The sequence below is a fragment of the Drosophila albomicans genome, chromosome X, assembly GCF_009650485.2.
Source record: "Drosophila albomicans strain 15112-1751.03 chromosome X, ASM965048v2, whole genome shotgun sequence".
Lineage (NCBI taxonomy): Eukaryota > Metazoa > Arthropoda > Insecta > Diptera > Drosophilidae > Drosophila > Drosophila albomicans.
The window spans coordinates 31,777,072-31,800,612 of record NC_047627.2 but is presented as its reverse complement, the minus strand read 5'-3'; the positions used below and the strand labels follow the sequence as shown (position 1 = coordinate 31,800,612).

Here is a 23,541-nt window from a genome sequence, read left to right as displayed (position 1 = left end):
AGATTTAAGTAACAAAACTCTGCAATCCATCGATATTCCTATACAGTTTTTATATAGCTTTGAGTGTTTTTGTTAAGAACAAAAGAGAGTAAGAGTGAAGTTCCTTGATGATAAAAATTTTATTTACGAACGAAAAGCGAGCGAATTAAACATTAAAATGATAAAATAATAGCAATAATAAATAAAAAGTTACAAAAAAATATATAATAAAATTGAAATATTTTTTTTGAATTTAAAAGAATTTTTCCTATTGATAAGACTGTGGTATTAATTTTAAAATATATTACAAATTATACCAAGTGCAATATTTGGTATATTGGTACAACATGGTTTATATACTATATAATAGAAATAGTAGAAAAAAATGCAATGTTTTTGATGTTATAATAAGATTTTTGGTCTTAAAACTATAAAATTTATTCTTCTTATTAAGAACTTGGGTCTTATATCAAATGTTCCTGAAATCAAGATGTGTTTTTTTTTTAATATTAAATCTTTATTGTTCTTGCCACACTTTTTAAACCACTTTAATCTTAGTACTAAGACCAAAATCTTGGTTTTCGAACTGTTTTTTTTTGAGTGGACGACAAAAAAAAAGAGAAAAATGCAACAATTTGGTTAAAACCTTCGATACTTCGATGCAACTTATTGCAATTGCCACTCAAGTAGCACTTGTCCTCATCCGAATTTAGTTTGATTTGGCAAGTTAGATATGCAAAAACTATGCATTAAATGCAATTTATATTTTATTTTTAGTTCATGTTGCATTCCAGTTGAAATGCGTTGTAGATTTTATGATTGATTTGACCGAATTAGAAGTGCATAAATATATTATATCGATTTATTTTATTGGAACTAACGTTTTGCTGACATAAAAATACAAAAAAAAAAAACAGAATCAAAACTAATTTGCTGCCTAATTAAGGTTGATTCAAATTTTTGATTTGTGTGCAAATTTTATGCATTGATAAATTATATTCTAAGCCATGTTGAAATGCATAATCTAGTTGCCTTTTGCAAAACATATCAGCTTTGACTCGTTTTTAGTTTTTTCTCTAAACAATGCACAACTTGAATTTTTCACTGTCGTCTACATAAATTCTCCATTACTATCGAAAACTACCAATCGTGAGAATTTTTGGTTTTTAATTTTAGTTAGAAAAGAAATAAAAGAATGTCTGGAACACGTTCACGCATTAATATCTATGTGCCGACGGTTAATCGCTTTCCGGAATTGCGTGTGAACGGAGGCGGAGGATTTCGGGGACATGATGCAGTAACTGCAACAGCTGAAGGACTGCCATCATTGGCTGGTGCAAAGACGCAGACGACAACAACGAAGGAAGCAACGATGATGATGATGGCTGGCGATGAGGCGGCAGCCGCTGCTGCTTTGGGGGAGGAGCTCGGTGTGGTGGGGGGCAGCGGACGTTCGCTGTATGTTATCGATAGCCAGGGACGCCGATTGGAGCATGTGCGTTACCAGGGCGACGATTATCGTTATGCTTTACGCGCTGCCATCAATGCCATGCCCACAAATTGGAAGGAGTAATCTCCCCTCTCTCCCGAGCAATCAAACCAATCAGCAAGCCTTTTGGACCCGAAAGAAGAATACTATAATATGCATATGCATGTGTGTGTATAAATTTGCAGTTTCAATAATCATTCAACATCCATCAAAGGATTCAGCCTCAGCTGTGCTGATTTTGTATCCTCACCATATTCCCATAATCCCTGACTACACACACACACATACACACACATTTTCATATATTAAAAATTGGCAGTTAAAAAAATGTATCCTATAGTTGTTGCATCTAATTTCGCATTAATGTAATTTCATTTACAAGCCTTATTAGTCAGCGTAACCGATAAATTGGATTTGGAGGCAGGGGGGGTGAAAATTTCGCTGGAAATGCGTAGCACATTTTGTTGACTGATTGATATTTGGGCGCTTCAACTTATTTGACAGAAACTTTTACTCAACTCGTTGCAGAGCCACATGTGGTTTTTATACCCCCTACCCATAGGGTAAAAGGGTATTATAACTTTGTGCCGGCAAGAAATGTATAATATGTAATAGGTAGAAGGAGGCATCTCCGACCCTATAAAGTATATATATTCTTGATCAGCGTCAACAGCCGAGACGATTTAGCCATGTCCGTCCGTCCGTCCGTCCGTATGAAACACTGGATCTCAGAGACTATAAGAGATAGAGCTCTAATTTTTTTTCGACAGCATTTGTTATGATTGCACGCAGAACAAGTTTGTTTCAAATTTTGCCACGCCCACTTCCGCCCCCGCAAATCAAAAAAAAAACGAATAACAAGCGTAACTTCAGAGCTAGAGCTGTGAATTTTGGTATATACAATAATAACTATAGTAATTGTGATTTCTTAAAATTTGGTTGCCATCAGATAAAAATTGTCGAAGTTATTAAAGAAATACTTTTGTAAGGGCTGACAATCTGGTATATTGTGCCGTCTATGGTATATTTTGAATGCGGTACTGTATCGATATACCAAATATACCATTTGGTATATTTTTAGTATTTTTGTAGTATATTCGGTTTATTTTGAAAAATACCGCAAAATATATTTCTTTTATTCAAAATGGGTAGCGGGTATCTCACAGTCGAGTACACTCGACTGTAGCTTTCTTACTTGTTATTTCCTCTATTGGGTATAAGAAAGAGGAATATTAGAACTCCACATTTTTAAAGCAATAGTATATCGTTCTACCATATATAGTCTTCGCTATATTTTAGTATTTAATATCAATTTGGTATATTTTGAGAGTTATACCGCCACATTTATAATCCATACAAACACATAACAATTATTATCATATATTTTGAATGTTAAAGTATATTAATATTTTCGTATTTTAAGTTTATCGATATACCATATAGAGCCTTCGCTATATTTTGGTATTTTTTGTAATATTAGTTTTGGTATAAGTTTATGATAAATAACTTTTAAAAAACGTCATAGCAAGTATAATGGTATATTTTTGGAATGCAACATATTCTGAAAATATACTAAATGATATATTTGGTATTATAATATGGTATATTTTTATTGTTATAGTATACGTACTTAAATGTATTGCAGGCCATATAGTATACTATATGTCATATTTTGAATGTTATAGAGTAAAAACTAAAAAAATATATACTGTGGGTAATATTTGGTATATTAATATACTATATGACCGACAATTAAAATATACTGTAGATTGCATTTAGTATATTAATATACTAACTATACTATTTATACTATATAAATAAAAATATACCATATTATTATACGAAATTAATATTTCAAATTTGACATATGTATGTATAGCACTTTTTATAATTTTTTCATTACATAAATTTCGATATATTTTACGACTAATACCGTATATAGAAAATCTTTTAGTTGTACACACTCGACTGTATCTTTCTTACTTGTTTATTTTTTTTGTTTTTTCGCTCTAATTTAGCGAACAATGTAGCAGTGTATTACATGCTTTATACTTTGTCTAAATAACTGAGTTGAGGTGAATTTGCTTACAGCACTTTGACTACGGATAAAGTTTGATAATCAAATACAAAATAGTTGCAGTTTCAATAAAATGTTGCTGCATTCGTATGGAACAACTTTGTGCACTAATTAATAGACTGTGGGCAGGAGAGTTTGTCATGTGCAGGCAACAGACAGTTTACAGTCGCCACAAAAGCAAACAAAAAGAATACAAAGAAATGCCCTGTAAATCAAATACGAATATATAAAATAAAGTTTTTGCATACTCGTATACTTACTTTAGTCGCTTCATCATGCAGTTCTCCAATCATATTAAAAGGGTAGATTGACCTGAAAAAAAAAACAGAAAACGAAACAAAATTGTAATAAAGTTGTTCATAAATTGTGCAAAAAATGCGTGTATATTAAAAAATTGTTTTGCAACTAAATGAAAGTACAGCACACAAAATATTTGCGTAAGCGAAAAATGCAATTTGTTGTTTGCAAGGTTAGAGCACGGCGAGGGTCGAGGGGCGAAGGGCGAGGCATGCATGGAAAATTGAATTGTGTTGTGTTTTGTTTTGTTTTGTGTGTTGTGTGTTGTGTTGCAGCTCCGGATATTGAATTGAAGGATGACAAAGGAGGCGCTTGAATTGCATTTGGCGCCTAAAAGCATGCAACAGTTCACCAATTAGCAGCAAGGCAAACGGGAAAGAAGGAGGGAGCGGAGGGAAAATGAACCAGCTACAAATTGACTGCACAACAAGCAGTGCAAAATTGGCTTAAATGCCGAGGCCGTGTCGAGTCGAGTAAACAGCGCGTCGCGTGAGAGACAAAGCCACAGTCACACAGCCACACAGCCACAGTTGGGGGCAGTCCTCTGGATGTGCTCCGTATCCACTCCTGACTCCCTCCTCCCTCCACCCACCTCTCATCCGTGGCTCACCTTTGGACCAACTGGTCTATGCTATCGGCCCATTTAAAGTTTCAAGTTTCCCCCGCGACATGCGATAATGGCGCACACACAAACACACACTCGCACACATTGTGTTTCCCTTTCAATCCCCTCAGACTTAACGTAATTTATGACTTTTGGCGTTCGCTCCCTCCCTCCCCCTTTGGATGAGCTGAGAGCTGCTGAAGGGCGTTCGTTGGTGACTCTCATGGCCTGGCGGGCATTATGTTAAATTTTATGTGTCTCTGCCATGGCAACAGGTCAACGGACATTCACAATTGTGCACGGGGTTAGACACTGGGTCTGGGTCTCGGTCTGGGTCTGGGTCTCGCTTTTTTTTCTCCCTTCGCACAACCGCACTTCAACATCTCGAATATTATTAAAAAAAAAATGTAAAGAGTATACTAGTTGTATTCGCTTTTAAATTCTTCAGCCGCGTTACCAGTGCTTCACATGTGTGCTGAGCACATTATTTGCCATAGCTACTATAAAACACCTGAGCTGTGTTTTTTATACCCGCTACCCATAGGGTAGAAGGGTATTATAATTTTGTGCCGGCAGGAAATGTATGTAAAAGGTAGAAGGAGGCATATCCGACCCTATAAAGTATATATTTTCTTGATCAGCGTCAACAGCCGAGACGATCTAGACATGTCCGTCTATCCGTCTGTGTGTCTGTCCTTCTGTCCGTCCGTCCGTATGAAACACTGGATCTCAGAGACTATAAGAGATAGAGCTATAATTTTTTCGACAGCATTTGTTATGTTTGCACGCAGATCAAGTTTGTTTCAAATTTTTGCCACGCCCACTTCCGCCCTCGAATAACAAGCGTAAGCTAGGGTTGCGAATTTTGGTATATACAATAACTACTATAGAAGCTATGATTCCTGAAAATTTGGTTGCGATCAGATAAAAATTGTGGAAGTTATTAAAGAAATACTTTTGTATGGGCTGACAATCTGGTATATTGTGCCGTCTATGGTATATTTTGAATGTGGTACTGTATCGATATACCAAATATACCATTTGGTATATTTTAAGTATTTTTTTAGTATTTTCGGTATATTTTGAAAATAATACCGCAATATTTTGCCTTTATTAAAAATGGGTAGCGGGTATCTCACAGTCGAGTACACTCGACTGTAACTTTCTTACTTGTTTCTATTTTGGGGTTCCCCTGTTCGACGGAGAACATCGCTTGATAACGCACCGAAGAAATCAGCTGCCCATTTTCAACTCCTAATTGGTTCGATAATAAAAAAAATCTTATGTAAATTGAATCGCAACAGTGACACGATGTGTGCATTGAAATCCGGTTCAAGGAACTCGATCACGTTTTAAGGGATTTTCGCAAGTGGTTAAATCACAGAACTATTTAAGCGTTGAGCTAAGAAAGTTCAATAATACTAGAAAAAAAAGGATACAAATGCTAATGCGAATACACTAAATATTTCCATTTGGATAAAAGGTTTAGTTTAGTGTAAAATAATATAATAGGAAATAAATTTATATTTCAATTTTTGAAACTACGATTTTAAGAAAGTTTTTTGTTTTAATGTGATTTTACAGAATACAGAATATTTGAGCGTTTTGCGGATTCATGCTATGAAGAGAGAGAATTAAAGAGATATGAACTCGATCAACCAAAATATTTGTATTTCAAGAAAAATAAGTAATTTTTATCTATATGTAAATTTCAATGTGGAGAGCAACATAGAAAATAAATTTAAAAGTTAATAACAAAACTGAGTCGCGCGCAAAATTGAATTTGTGTTGAACAAATAAATTTAATGAAGAACTAAATGAATTCATTCGCAAGTTGAAGACAACTTGTAATCACTTGTTTGCTTTCCCGAAACCAAAACAAAAACAAGCCGAAAAAAAAAACACAAGTTGAGTTGCGGTTGATTGTGTGTGCGTGTATGTGTGTATGTGTGAGTGTTATTTTGCTGCCGCATTTGGTCATTTTATATTAATGCTAAGCATTTGGCGAAGCATTCGAAGTACACAAACCAAACAAAATAATAATAATTTGCATTGCACACTTGGCGCGAAATCCCCGATGTGCCGCAACGGACACAGATTTGCCGCTGAGCGTTTAATAAAAAAAAAAAACACAAAAATGAGAGTCTAATTAATTAGATGGGCAGCAGCAGAAGCGACAATAGCAGCAGCAACGGCAGCAGCAACAAATTAGGGGCGTACAAGTTTCGCGCAATAATGTTTAAACGCCCACGCAACAGGCGTTCGTGTGTTGTTGCTGAATGTCAGCGACCAATGAGCGTTGGCCGCACTCAATTGCCCCGCACGCACGCACGCACGTTGGGCGCCAAGGTGCGAAGAGCATGCGCTGAATACGAAGCACACGCAAAGAGGGGGACACACGAATATTGGGGCTTCGTATATTGCGGCGCTGCTGCGCTGCCCTTGGCCGTCGACGTCGACAGCGACTGGTGCTTTTGTGCCTCAAGGTTAACCTGTTGAAAGTGCATATTGCGCATACGCCGCGTCAGCCATGACCACCAACAGGTAATGAGTCCTCAGCGAGGGCGTTTCAATATGTGTGTGTGCTGCTCACCCACACACCCACACCCAACTGCACATTCGATGGTTGTTGTTTTGCTTGCATCAATTTTGGCGGTTCATTGCTGCTGACATTGCGTATACGCATCGAGTGACCGCTGTTTGTTGATTGGATGCAGCCGCAAGCGCTGTCAATTTGTGCAGCAGCAAAGCAGCACATGAGCGCACCATCCCATCACATATTGCACATTGAAGCGCTGATTAACAATGTAACTCAATGTAACATGTAACAATGTAATCTAACTTCTAATCCAACGCCTTAGAAACTCATACAAAGCAAGACATAATGAAAACGTAAAATGTTGTAATAAAAACTAAATTTCATTTATGATAAGCAATGTTATTTTCGAGATTAATTAAAATTTAGAATTAATTTCTAAATTATGTTTTTAATATTCAATACTAGATTTATTATTTAGTATATATTAGGTGTAGTATTCAGTATATAGTTCAAAATTTAGTATTTAGCATATAATACTAGATTCAGTATTCAACATTTAATACTAGATTTGGTATTTAGTATACTTAATGCTGGATTCATTATTTAGTGTTTAACACTAGATGTAGTATTAATACTAGATTTGATATTTTGTATTTATTACTGGATTTAGTATTTTTGATTTAATACTGGATTTAGTATTTATTACTATATTTAGTATGTAGTACTTAAAACTATATTTAGTATTTAGTATTTAATACTGAATTTAGTATTTAACACTTAATACTAGATTTTGGTATTTAGTGCTACATTTAATATTTAGTATTTAACACGAAATTTAGTATTTTATACTCAGCATTTAATACTACATTTAGTATTTAGTATTTAGTATTTAGTATTTAGTATTTAGTATTTCAGTATTCAGTATTCAGTATTCAGTATTTAATACTAGATTTGGTATTTAGTATATTTAATGATGGATTCAGTATTTAGTATTTAATACAAGATGTAGTATTAATACAAGATTTAGTATTTTGTATTTAATACCGGATTTAGTATTTATAACTATATTTAGTATTTAGTATTTAATACAGAATTTAGTAATTATTATTTACTGCTACATTTAGTATTTAACACGAAATTTATTATTTTATATTCAGTATTTAATACTACATTTAGTATTTCATACTAGTTGAAGTCGCCTGCTAAGCTTCGCTGCTGCATCAATCACATTTCCCCAGCTATTGTGAGTGTGTGTGTGTGTGTGTGTATTCAGCATGAGCTGAATGAACGAATACATTTTGCTACCCCAACTGAGACGCAGCATCGTCAAAAAGAGGCAGACACGACACCCACTATTAGCACCTGGTTGAGTCCTGTTGCTGCTGCTGTCGACGTCGACGTCGATGTCGACGTCGCTGCCGCTGCTCCTGTTGCTGCTGTTGCTGCTGTTGCTGTTGCTGTTGCTGCCGTTGCTGTTGCTGGTTTTGTCCTTCAGCGCAAAAACAGGCTATAAAAGGCCGTGCAGACAAACGGCAGCGATTAGTCAACTGTGCAACGTGTGGCTGCCATATTTACAACCAGACAACGCGGCTCGCAGCAGTTACACACACACACACACGCAGGCACACACACACACACACACACGCAGAGAGAGAGAGAGCATTACTTTTACCAGGCGGAATAGAGGCAGACAGCACGGCAGACATTAGGAAGCAGTTAGATAACAGCGCTGCGAGCGCTACACACACAGTTCTTCTTTTTTTCTTCTTGTATTGTGTTTGGCTGTTTGTGCGTTGCCACTTGTTGACCAGAGACCCGCTGCCTCCCCACTATCATCTGCGTGGCATACGAGGACGACAACAACAACGTCGACCCGACGGCAACGGCAACGGCTAAGTGAGCGTCAGCGTCAGCATGTGGGAGAGCAAGTGAGAGCGATAAAGCAGCGAGGCTCGTTGCTTGCTGGTTTCGGTGTGCGAGTGCGAGTGCGACAGAGAGAGCGACAGCGCAAGCGAAAGAGAGAGAAAGAGAAAGAACGAGAGCGAGAGACGCAGAGACGCAGAGAGTAAGGAAAGCGAAAGGACGACGACGTCGAAGCCGAAGCCGAGCAAACGAACGAACGAACAGCAGCAGACGACGACGAGGCTGCTTCGTTAGTCGGGCAGTGTGCCGTGCAACAGATGCTGTGAAACATCCAAGCCCAAAGGTTGTGTGTGTCACAAAAACGTCGCAACGCCCACACACACACACACACACACATATTTACAGTCGATTGTGTGTGTGCAGTGAATAACAGAGCGCGCAACAAGCGACACACGACACACAACCGACGACGACGACGACGACGACGAAGTAGCAACAGCTGAACAAGAACACAGCTAAAGCCAGAGTGCCGGAGGCGTCTCAACATCATCTACACGTCACTTTCCACACGCCACAACAACAGCAACAACAACATCACGGAACGACTGTCGACCGAGTCCACGGGGTCTCATTGAGCATCCACAACCTCTCATCATACACATCACATGTTTTGAACGTGCAACAAGTTTTGGAAATTTCTGGCGCAAAAATCGCAAAAAAAAGAAAGAAAAAAGAAGAAGAAAAAAAAAACAATCATCGCAAAATTTATGCAAAATTAGCTAAAGTCCAAAATTTTCCATCATCTGCGTTTTTTTTTTCGTGTGGATCTCCATAAAGTGTGATTTTTTTTTTCAAGTCAAAAGTGTGTTAAGCGTCATTTTTTTTCAACGTTCGTGCTACATAAATACCTAACTTCCGTTAACTTGACGTACAAAAAAAAACCGCAACAAGAAACATAAAATAAAACAAAATAACAATAATCTAAACAATCACAAATAAAACCTCATGATAAATGATGAATAAACCCAACGAATAGCAATCCGTATGCAAAAGAGATGACCTGAAGCCAGAGTACAAGCAGAGCAAACCGAAACTGAATAATCAACATATATTTATATAGAGAACATTACCCAGATTCCCCCCAAGAAGGAGAGAGAGTTATTCATATACATCAAATAAAAAGAAAATGCATATATATTTCTACATTTGTCAATCCATAAGCAAGAACCTAGAGTTAGGAGCGAACGAGAAGAAGGAAGAGAATGCACAGAGATCAAACAGCATTATAGTTTACAACATACAAGTCAACTAGAGCCCCTCATAAAAAAGGTTGCATTGTTGTTATCTATTGCTTGATGACAAAGAAAATTGGAAACACAGAAAATTCACAACACACAACACTCAAAACATATATATATTACAAAGAAAGAAAACAAAAATATATGTAAATTGAGCTGAAAGATGGTGGTATTTTATCAAAAAATCAAAATGAAACTGAATACACAAATATCTTAAATTTGAGACGTATATGTTCATAATTCAATATATATGTTGTCAAAACAAAACCAAAACCAAAAAGAAAAAGCAAAAAATCTGCACATCATTTGAATAACCAAAATACAAAATACAATAAATTTAACCCAAAACAAAAGTAACGAATAATCAAATCATTAAGGTAAAAGCGAAATCCAAGAACTCACCGCAGCAAAGAAGAACGTAAATCAATTCGACAAAATGTGAGTATCCAATTACAATCAATTAATATATTGCATATATTTTTTCGACTCTCAACAATTTTTGTACGAATATTAAGTAATTATTTTGTATTTGAATTTATTTGAACTTTTTTAATTTGTGATTTTCATTTTATTACTATGTCAAATACTTGCAGAAGGTTATTCTAATATTGAAAATAGAGTTTTATTCTTTTACACAAAAATGTAAAATAATTACAAGGTGTGCGTTAGTCGAGCTGCATTCAAATCGACTACAAAATGAACAATTTGGAAATGTGCAACCACACACATCACAGCTCTTTCAACTAATTTATACATGCACAATATTTACCACAAATGTTTTATGCACACACAAGCACACACGACACATAAAACCTTGAAATATTTTGTTGCAACATTCTGGCATCGAATTTTGCTCAAGCTCTGGCTAAACTTATTGATACAAGTTTATTTCGCATCAATACACTAATATCAAAATCCAATCGAAACAAACTACATTTGCATTTGTGCCAAAAATTTCAATTAGTCGACAATATGTTTGAAGAACATGCGTTACTTTCGTATCGAATAATTGCATATACAACTACATACAACAAATTACGGCTGATAATTTGATTTAATTAGCTGCTCGGGCAATGCTTAATGAGGCATTCAACGGTGCCAATTACAACCGCCAACAAACATTTTCGTGAGTCTCACGAAATCGAGCATCTTACGCATCTTTCGCGTCCTCATCGGTGTATTTAACTGAGTTACTGCCAAGAGGAAAAAGGAATCGAAAGAATAATACTTGGGCAGTCGATGGAAAATTTAAATTCGAGCAAGTCCTTTACTTAACAGTCCTTTACGGCAAAACAGTGCGATATTATTCATGAAATATACCAAATGGTATACTGTTATAGTACATCATTTAAAATATACCAAAATATACCACAAAGCAGTGCGGTATTTTTCATGAATACTACATCATTTAAAATATACTGCAAAAAAGTGCGGTATTATTCTTGAAATATAGCAAATGGTATATTGTTATACTCCATAATTTAAAATATACCAAAATATACTGCAAGACAGTGCGGTATTATTCATGAAATATACCAAATGGTATATTTTTATAGTACATCATTTAAAATATACCAAAATATACCACAAAGCAGTGCGGTATTATTCATGAAATATACCAAATGGTATATTGTTATAGTACATCATTTAAAATATACCAAAATATACTACAAAACAGTGCGATATTATTCATGAAATATACGAAATGGTATATTGTTATAGTACATCATTTAAAATATACCATTGTCACAGTACGGTATTATTCTAAAAACATACCACATTAATATACCAACAAATTCTAGAATATACTGTTACGTTCCAAATACACCATAAGAAAGCCAGCACATTTAATTAATGCAAAACAGTGCAGTATCATTTTAATGCAAAAATATACCGAAATGAAAAAATACCAAGTTAATATACCAAAAAAAAAAAAAAAAAAAAAAAAAAAAAAAATATACTGCTTAGTTCCATAAAAATGTAATAGATTTTGAAAAAAAGGAAACAGAAAAGAAACATTCCAAATTAATATACTAAAACAATTGGAAAATATACCGATATACTATTACGTTCAAAATATACCATAACTTAGTAGCCATTTTCAAAAAAATGCAAAACATACCAAGTCAATATACCAAAAAAATTCAATAAAATATACTGTTTACTTTGAAATATACCATAAACATATATTATTAAAAGAAACATTCCAAATTAATATACTAAAACAATTGAAAAATATACCGATATACCATTACGTTCAACAAAATCAAATGGTACATTTGGTTGAAAGAGCTTTTTGTTTGTTGTTAAACGCACTAATTTCACAGGTAAGTGAACATTAAGTTTAGATTTAAGCAACATTTTGCTCTTCACTTAACTTGACAAATTCCATTGTGATAATAACAATAACAATGCTCGGCCAAAGACAATGGCAAATGTGCAAAATCATAATCAGCTTCAACCACAAAGACCAAAGCAAAAACAACATACTACATACTATATTATTGGACAGTTATTGTAAGAGCACATTCTTGAGCAAAAATTCATGCGTAAATATGTTGTCATAACACGTCCAGTTGGTTAAGTATGAATACGACTTGCGAATATATATTTTTGAACAGCTGTCTGAGCACATTACTTCAGCTGAGTAAATGGTCAGAGATTCAATTATGAAACTGAAATTCTATCTCCGTTCTCGGACTCGTTCTGTCTGAATGGACATTGTTAAGTTGTCCAATCAAATCAACATTTTTGAAGACGTTTTACCCTCCCCCACCACTTCATTCTCCCATTCTCCCATTCCCAAAACATTCTTAGTTACCGTTGATATACAACAAGTGCAGACAAAAACGCACGAACGACCAAAATGATGAAATGTCTTTCAATTGCTCTGTTTCTGCAAGAGGTGTGGAAGAATGGGTGTGTGTATGTGTGTGTGCGTGTGTGTGTGTGTGTTATACTGTGTAATACACGGTATTACATTGTTGCAGACCGAGTGGCAGCTCGACAATCATTTGTAAAATCAGTGACATTAGTCAAGTCGCTCATCGCAGCAACTGGCAACTGGCAACTGACGATTGCTCGCTTGCTCACTGGATGGCTGGATGGCTGGCGTGCATCCTCTTACGCTCATTAGTAGCACATTTATCCAGTACGTGATTTAGCTGCAAATGTGCACAGCGACTCCTCCGGTATACAGATGATGCGACGATGAAGATAGAGATACAAAAGCATGTATGTATAGTACTACTACACAAATCTCTTTCTCTTTCCACTCGAAAATGTTTACCACCAAAAAAATAAGTAAGAAAGCTACAGTTGAGTGTGCTCGACTGTGATATACTCGTTGTGCGGTATTATTCTTAAAATATACCAAATTCACATACCGTAAAAATACTAAAAATATACCAATGGTTGTATAATAATGCTGTCGAAAAAATTATATTACTATCTCTTATAGTCTCAGAGATCTAGATGTTCATACGCATGGACAGACAGACCGACGGACAGACGGAAATTTCTATATCGTCAAGAATTTATATACTTTATTGGGGATGACTCCTTCTGCCTGTTACACAAATACCTTATAATACCTTCCCACCCTATGAGTAGCGGGTATAAAGAGAGAAATTCTCAATAATGAACTTTAGACAGCAAACACAAGGTCAATTTGTTGATGAGCAGCATTCGTGATGAACGATACAAAAAATTAACAATGAATACAATGCAAATTCGCAAATAATGAATGCAATTATTACTGTTATTATCGTGGGAGTTGTAATATAAGTAATAATACTAATCAAATTATGAATAAAATATGAATACTTTGTCATTCTTTATGCTAAATTTAGTTTCTGTATTCTGTATTTCATAGTATTGCATTCTGTATTCTGTATAATGAGCTCCGAAAAGAATCTATTAAATAATCAACACATAAGGCTTTTAAATATAAACTAATTATCGTTCTCATTATATTGAGTTTTCATAAGTACTATTATACTAAGACGGTCTTATCGAAAGTTGATTTGCTTTCATATTTATGCAGAAATTCATCTCATCATAAGGAATATTTTTCGTTATTTGTATTGAATTGAAATATAGATATTATATATATATTTATGTTAAAGTTTCTTGAAAACTTAAGAAATATTTCTATTCTATATAGAATTATGAATGTGCACATAACATTATAACTGTTGCTGTTTTCTCGTTGCTTGGCTGGGGAATTCATGTACTTGATATCGAGCTTCACTTTTTGAGATGCCACACACTTGCCACACATTTACATTCGAAGCTGTGTTTCAGCTACAGCTACAGTTACAGTTTCATTTGCCATTCTTGCTGTTTGCACTTGAAGAGCTGGTTCGATTGCACGCAACACTTATGGGGATAAGTGAGTGGACTCACTCAGTGAGTGAGTCGCATGAGCATAGTATCGAACTAATGCCACACAAATTCCCAGAGTCAAGTTCTTGCATACCAAATGGACTGGGATCAAATCGAAAATCGAAAGAAATGCGCAAAATGCACATAAAGGTGGAATCTGGAATGGCTTTTGCCAGACATTTAATAGATAGATTACAATCGCTAGGAATTTATTATTTAACATTAGATTTGCATACAATTTAATCAAGAACTGTTTACTTAACTCAATGCATTTCTTTTTTCTTTTCTCTCTTTTTTTTACTGCTCTGCCTTTTATTACATTTATCTTTACCAAATCTTAAGGCGAAAAATCTTTATTAAATCCTTATTAAGATTTATATTTTGAAAATCTTAAAATGAAAAATCGTTATCAAGAAGCTTTATCTTTCATAGATTTATAAAATCTTAATCGTTATCAAAGAAGCTTTGTCACATTTTCGACTTTTTTTAATCAATCAATTTAAATGATTTTACTGCTCTGCCTTTTATTACATTTATCTTTACCAAATCTTAAAGCGAAAAATCTTTATTAAGAAGATTTATCTTTATAAAAACTTAATGCGAAAAATCCTTATTAAGATTTATATTTTTAAAATCTTATCAAGAAGCTTTTGCACATTTTCGATTTACGTAAATGGAAAAAATGTTCGATCGAAATCGCAGTCATTATGTTTGCCCGTTTTAACAATACTGAAACTTTAGCAAACTGATCAATGGCTGACACATTTCCGGCACATGACTGAGTTTCCGATTTGTATGGTGTCGATAGTGAAAGAGAGACGACAAGAGACCAATACTAAAGCGAAGCACACACTCACACACACACACCGGAATCACACTTATGCCTCAATGAAAATTTTCACTCAATTACGCTTTAAGACTTAATTCACAAAATTGGAGCAAATGTCGTTAACGGAAGTGGGCCATTGGGTCCCAGCCAGCCAGCCAACCAACCAGCTAACCAAGTAGCCAACCAAGTAGCCAGTCAGCCAGTCAGTCAGTCCGAGTATGCTGGCCACAACAACTACCACACACACACACATGAGTGAGTGAGAGAGAGAGAGAGAGCGAAACAGACAGTCATTGAGTAGACGCTGGAGTGCAGCTGCCTCATCGTTGTCATATATATTTTATCGTGGTTTCCTGAAGCGACGCTGCTGTCACTCAACACCTATTGAACATTTCTGAATAGATTTTCCGTTTATACCCTGTAAAACCTTATTAAAAGCTTGAGTTACTTGAGTTACTTGTACAACAAGTTTGATTGTTAATACGCCAACATTTGATTTCTTTATGAAATAATGTTAAGCAGAGACTTAAATTTCCATCTTTCCATTTAATTTCATTACGAAATACTTCTAAGCAGAAACTTATATTTTCATATTCGAGCGAAAAACTGTAATTTTTTATAGTTACTGTACAATATGCTATTCAGAAAGTACGTCATAAATCCTCATTGAACTGAGCAAGTGTAATAGCTTATACATTTAATTTTAATATTTCAAAATATGGTGATCTAATCTGCCAACATTTAATTTCTTTTCGAAATATCTCTAAGCAGAAGGTGAATTTTTCATATTTAATTTCTTTAGGAAACACCTCAGAAGCAGAAACCTAATTGTTCATGTTTTTATATACATATTTCTTAAATATCTTCAAGGAATATCTTAATATTCAGCAATTACGTCATAAAACCTCATTGAACTCAGCAAGTGTAATAGCTTATACATTTAATTTTATTATTTAAAAATATGGTGATCTAATATGTCAACATTTAATTTCTTTTCGAAATATCTCTAAGCAGATAGTGAATTTTTGCATATTTCATGTGTCAACATTTAATTTCTTTAGGAAACACATCAGAAGCAGAAACCTAATTGTTCATGTTTTTATATATTTCTTAAATATCTTCAAGGAATATGTTAATATTCAGCAAGTACGTCATAAAACCTCATTGAACTCAGTAAGTGTAATAGCTTTTACATTTAATCTTATTATTTAAAAATATGGTGATCTAATCTGCCAACATTTAATTTCTTTTCGAAATATCTCTAAGCAGAAAGTGAATTTTCACATATTTCATGTGCCAACAGAAGCAGAAACCTAATTGTTCATGTTTTTATATACTTCTTAAATATCTTCAGCAAGTACGTCATAAAACCTCATTGAACTCAGCAAGTGTAAAAGTTAGTATATCAGTTCTTATTATTAAAGAATATTGCTATTTAATATGCAAAGATTTAATTTCCTTACGAAATATCGTGAAGCTGAAAGTGAATTTTTAATATTTCAAGATATTTCTCAAAATTTCATGTGGCAACATTTAATTTCTTAACAAAATATCTTCGAGCGATTTTTTGTATATTTACTTTCAAACTGCTGTACAATATGTTAATATATGGTAGCTAATTTATTAATACATCATCACAAACATGAAGCATACTCGACAGTCCTCTAGAGTCTAGAGAGTATGTTTTATGCTCATTTTGCGGTTGCTGCGTATGTCAACTAGCTCTGCCTGTGTGTGTGTGTGTGTGTGTGTAACTCCATAAGTATCACGAATAATACATTAAATTAAATGGCATTTTGTTTTTCATGTTCTTGTTTTTTTTTTTTTTTTTTTTGTCGGATAGTATTTGAATAACAGAACACAACTAGATTTAATTACCAAAATGGGCAGGCGAAACGAAAGTTTTCAACTGCAGGGAAAACTTTTATTGAATTAGGTGAGATTTGATTACATTTGCCACAAAAAAAAAAAATATATTATGGGGGATTGTCTGGGAAATTAAACTAAGCATCAAATGCATAATAACTTAAAAGTTGACTACTAAATCACGCAGTTCGTTTACTTTGGCGAGACATTTAACAATATGAAAACGCACACTAATTTACTTATTGCCATGAGACACTTCATTTGACGAGGACATTGTTGGCTGTGTGTGTGTGTTGTGTACCCAATGCAATCGACTTAGATTAGTTTGTTGGTCTCTAAGCTGGCCATCAGCCTCTAAGCTGATTATACAGGCACCACACAGCATCGAATGAAAGAGAAACAGTTCTGTGTGTGAGAGAGAGACAGGGAGAGAGAGAGAGAGAATAGACACAAGTGGCATTTATAAGTTGGTTATTACAGTGAAAGTTGCAATCGCATTTGCGCCTAATTGCTGCAGCAAAGCAAATTAGCAATTGCTTCAACAATAGGCTCTAAAGCTCAATCTGTCTTTTTCTGAAAATTACATCTCGACTGTGAGATACCCGATGTCCATTTTCAATAAATCTATATTCCAAAAATATACTAAAATATAGCAAATACTATATTTGGTATGTCGATGTAGAAAAACATTCATACATATTATATTTTAAAAATATACCGAATTTATATACTGAATAATATACTGAAATATACCGAAGGTTATATTTATATATATATCGGTATAAAACTACATTCTAATAATATACTAAATTAATATACCGAACACACTCGACTGTGATATGCCCGATACACATTTTCAATTAAAACATATTCTAAAAATATACCGAAAAAATACTAAAATATATCAAAGGCTTTATTTGGTATATCGATGGAGAGCTACATTCATTCATATTCTAGAATTTACCAAATTAATATACCGGAAAAACTGAAATATACCGAATGATATATTTGGTATATCGATGTAGAACAACATTCACACATATTTTAAAAATATACCAAATTTATATACCGAATAAATAATACTGAAGGTTATATAAAATTAAATTCTAATAATATACCAAATTAATATACCGAAGGCTATACTTGGTATATCGATTTAGAACTACATTAACACACTCGATACCGAATGATATATTTGGTATATCGATGTAGAACAACATTCACACATATTTTAAAAATATACCAAATTGATATACCGAATAAATAATATACTGAAATATACCGAAGGTTATATAAAACTAAATTCTAATAATATACCAAATTATTATACCAAAGGCCATAGTTGGTATATCGATTTAGAACTGCATTAACACACTCGACATACCCGATACACATTTTCAATTAAACCATATTCCAAAAATATACCAAAAAAATATTAAAATATATCAAAGGATATATTTGGTATATCGATTCATTCATATTCTAAAATATACCAAATTAATATACCGAAAAAACTGAAATATACCGAATGATATATTTGGTATATCGATGTAGAACAACATTCTCACATATTTTAAAAATTTACCAAATTTATATAGCGAATAAATAATATACTGAAATGTACCGAAGGTTATATAAAACTACATTCTAATAATATACCAAATTAATATACCGAAGGCTATACTTGGTATATCGATTTAGAACTACATTAACACACTCGACTGTAAAATACCCGATACACATTTTCAATTAAACCATATTCTAAAAATATACCAAAAAATACTAAAAATATATCAAAGGCTATATTTTGTATATCGATTCATTCATATTCTAAAATATACCAAATTAATATACCGGAAAAACTGAAATATACCGAATGATATATTTGGTATATCGATGTAGATTGTTAGACAAATCAACTAAGACCCGTTGATCAAAAATATATATACTTTATATGCATGCACAAACTTATAATACCCTGTTCTACCCTATGAATAGCGGGTATAAAAAAAAGGTGGCAATAAGCTAATGTTATTTATACCTCCTCTTAGGAGCGACTCGCAGTCTCCCATCTCCAATGGAAATGTGTGTCAACCCTGGTTCGGGTTGCTCCAAAATGCATTGAAGCGTTAAAATGCTATCGATTCGCTGCTAAAAATAAATATTCACAGCTCAGTTTACACACACGCAGCTTTATTTATATACTATACGTTATATACATACCTTATATGCATATACTACTCGTAATACTGCCTTAAGATAACTGCAAAAATCTGTTGGCAAAGGGCAACACAACGAACTGAGATTCTATCATCTTGTTGCTGAATGCAAATCAAATTTTCGAGCAAATTTGTTTATCTCTCTGCAGCTATTTTATGTCCATTCACAAATCTGACAATATTCATATCTATCTCAAACAAGAAAAATACAAAAAAAAAAAGGAGAGAAAAGAAAAACGGAAAACGTTGAACTTGAAAGAAAACCCTGAACCCCAAAAAATGTTTGGCTCAGCTGCAAAAGTATGCCGAGCATTTGCAACCAAAAAAAAATGAAAGGCAACAAAATAAAAATAAAAATAAAATATATATGGCTTTGGTGTCAGCTTTTGGTTGGATTACGAGTTGGCAGCGGCAATAATTAAAACTGAAATGTGACACAAGGCAAGAGCCCAGAAGCATTTAAATGCCAGTAAATTTAATAAATACGAGTAACAACAAAAAAAGAAAAACAGTCTTGAAAAAACATTTAAGCAAACAAGAGCAATTAGTATTAGAATTAATTAATTATATGTCATAAAATGAATGATGGAAAATGAAAACTCAAATGAGTTTGTGCTGGAAAATAAAGCGAATTATTTAGCCATTAAATCGGGTTTCATTCGATTTCATTTTGTAATGTGGTCGATTTATTTAATCTGCGGTTTATTTAGTGTACTAATTTGAGTGGTTGATATTAAACACGAACACCTCAAAAAATCAACAATGTGCACGGCAAATTTAACACGAGGCATTTCATTGAGAGACAATTTTCAGTCGTTTGGCAAGCGATGCGGCAGACAAAAGGGTTAAAGGCATTTCGTAAACACACACACACATATGAGAATAGATGTGTGTATCTGTGTGTGTGTGTGGCACACTTGCGGCGCTGTCGCAATCTGCTTCATTCAGAAGATGCATTCAAGTGTGCCCCATACAATTTCCTAGCTGAATGCAGCATGTCAGCAATTGTATAGGTGTGTTGCCACAGTCAGAGTCAGAGTCTCTCACCTCACCTCGCCTCGTCCCTCGTTCTTCCCCCTTCGAGACGTCAAGGACGTTCGCCTAATAATAGCCATAACTAAAGTATGTCTTTGACATTATTCTCGGCCCGTTCTCGTTGTCCTTGTCGCAACACAACACGGCGTATGAGCAATCACAGTCTGTTGCTGCTGCTGCTGCAAAGATAACCAAATGTCAAGCAAATAACAAGCCATGCCACGCCTCAATATCATTCTATCCAACCCGCCCACAGTTGAGTCCACTGTGTGGCTTGCCACGGCATTTGCCATTGGCATGCCACATATTTAATCCCGCACCGAATAGCAACATCACAAGACCAGCTCTATCACTGACAGAGAGTAGCACAAACACAGTGCAACACGCATACCAACAGCAACATAAACAGAAGCACAAACACAGATACAAACACAGATACACACACATACACAGAGATGTCTCTACTCTGCCTTAAACTGTAAGAAACACTCGCATAAAATGCAAGTTTCAAATCAACTCCTCTTCTAAATGATATAACTTTTCGAATACTCCAATATTAACAAAAATAAATACATTTATAAAATATTAACAAAATAATACTTAAGTTTAGATAAAAGAGCGACTTATATTTAAGCTATTTTTTGTTTGGAATTTTATAAATGTAATTTATTTTATTTTTAATAGAAACATAAAAAAACATAATCGATTAGAAATAAATGTCGAAATAAACATTCAAACATAGCTAATATGCTCAACGATGGTTAAATACGAAAGTGTGTGAAACTAGGTTTTGAAAAAGAGTGTTGCAAAGGTGTGAGTGAGCGTGTGTGAGTGTGTGGTCTGCCAGAGCGTATATGTATGTGTGTATCGGCAAGTACTAGAGTACATAGTTTTTAATTTTGCTACTGTTGCTGGCACTTGAAATAATTACAAAACAACAACAACGAAGAGTTGAGAAGCTCAACCACAACAACAACAACAACAACGACGACAGCAACTGTAATGGGGCAACATCAAAAACAGTTGCAACTGTCAAATGGCAAAAGACAGAGGCATATGCATAGCTAAAATATAAATAAAATAAAATGGAATTCCATAAACTAGATGATGACCTAGAGCATTCGAAAATAGTTGAATCAGATATGTGATTACAAACAACAAACTGTCAGAGACAATGACCAACAGACAGGAATACGAAAGTGAACTTTGTGCTTCTCACACACACATATACACACACTCATCAGCCATCACTCTTCACTCTTCACTCGTTGCCTTTTGTTCAGTCCTTCTTGTGTTGTGCTTGGCCAAGGTTGATTTCAATCATCGCTTGGACACAATGCGAAATATGTTGTACAAAGGCAGCCAAGAGTTCAATAATAAATGGCAAAGCTAATAGAAAACTCAATCGCAATCGTCATCGAGCTGAGAAAGATTGAAAGAGTGAAGAGAGTGCAAAAATATATACAAATCGAAATCAAATAGAGCACGAAGGCGATTGCTAATATTCTGCCATTAATCATCAAATAACTTATTGCTTTCGTTTAGCCAAAACGAGCAACGAAAGTTGAACGTTGAAAAGACTATTGCAGTATTTTTAAATACTGAAATTTTTGAAATTAAAGGTATATAAAATGCATAACATATTAATGTTAAATGCTTTATAAGACAAGTAAGACAATTAACCATTAATATACCGACAAAATATAGTGACAAAATACTTAAGACTATACTTGGTATATTGTTGGACTTGACCACAAAATGTACCAGATTGACGCTGATTAGGAATAAACAAATTTTCGTATAGCAAAAACGAGCAGAAAAGATTGAACTTTGGAAAGAGTTTTGTAGTATTTTTTAAATACTGAAATTGCAAAAATAATGCAATATAAAATACGTATTTATTTTAAACGCTGTGTAAGACACGTATGAAAAATACAATGAATTAAAAATACATCATATTGAAATACCGAAAAAAATACTACATTATACTAAAGACTATATTTGGTATATCGATGTTGATCGGGAATACAATATATATATATTTTATGGGGTCGTAGATTAATGCCTCTGCCTGTTGCATAAATTTCTATAACACATCCCATTACGTATACTTAATATCTATCGAATTTATCATATATGCATTCTATCATTTACAATTTGCTATTTAAACAGCATTCTTGATAGATATCTGTTGAAACATATTTGTGTGCGTTACGTATACGTAATTTCGTGTCGTATTATATTTTCTTGTTAAACAATATTCTCCAACCGATATAAATCAATATATACATAACATATTTGACAACCGTGCCGCCATTCGATTTCTCTTTATATTTTTTGGTATTCAGCGTAAAAACCATGCAAATATAATACAAGCCAATCAGCCGATGTCCTGACAACGTTGACGACCAATTTTGAGGTTGTATATTTTCCAATAAATTCCTCACATGCGTTGGGGGTAGAAAAAACTACTACTGCATATTTCTGTATAAAATTGATGGGGCAAAAAAAAAGTATGCCAATACGAAAGTAAAAATATTTGATCATTATGCAGCCATCGAACGGTCCTTTCCCGTCCTTTCTCTCTCCCTCTCTCTCTTGGTCTCTGGTTGTCTCCTTTACCGCTGGACAGCAAGTGGACCATGAACGTGGCATTTTGTCAGCGTCGCATCGCATCGCATCGTAGCGACTTTTGCATGTCAGGCATGCGAGCAAATATTTTGATTTCATGCATTTTTAGCGCATATTTTGTCGTGTCGTGCTTTCATAGTGCATGTGTGGCCAGAACCCCTAAAGTTATTATTATTATTATTATATGTTAAAGTGCTGCTCAATCCTTTTGCACAGCAGGTTGTCGTCATATATTTTCGCTTTATTATATGTTATGTGTTGACAATTTCCACATAAACATAAAGCTCAAAGAAGAGTGAGAGAGAAAAGCAATAAATGCGAGTTGATTAAATATCTTTTGTATTTGCGTCCAGTTGCATAGCGATTTATTAACTGCAGTCAAAGGAATACGTGTATCAATTTGCCTGCAAGTAGATCTCACACATTTGC

General features: G+C 34.2%; 1 protein-coding gene and 1 long non-coding RNA gene across 2 annotated transcripts in view; both read left to right on the top strand.

Moving 5' to 3' along the window:
* The first annotated feature begins 1,026 nt into the window (after positions 1 to 1,026).
* On the top strand, positions 1,027 to 1,800 carry LOC117570955 (uncharacterized). Its single transcript, XM_034252894.2, has one exon. The coding sequence runs from the start codon at positions 1,175 to 1,177 to the stop codon at positions 1,550 to 1,552; it is 378 nt and encodes a 125-aa protein (XP_034108785.1). The 5' UTR covers positions 1,027 to 1,174; the 3' UTR covers positions 1,553 to 1,800.
* A 6,781-nt stretch (positions 1,801 to 8,581) lies between these two features.
* Positions 8,582 to 23,541, top strand: part of LOC117570962 (uncharacterized) — a 77,775-nt gene continuing 62,815 nt past the window's right edge. Inside the window, exon 1 of the long non-coding RNA XR_007955265.1 lies at positions 8,582 to 10,584. This is a non-coding gene — a long non-coding RNA (uncharacterized LOC117570962). The remainder of the gene's footprint in view (positions 10,585 to 23,541) is intronic.

Bases quoted from the DNA above. Each gene is read 5' to 3' on its own strand.
- LOC117570955 (XM_034252894.2), top strand. From the start codon at position 1,175: ATGTCTGGAACACGTTCACGCATTAATATCTATGTGCCGACGGTTAAT.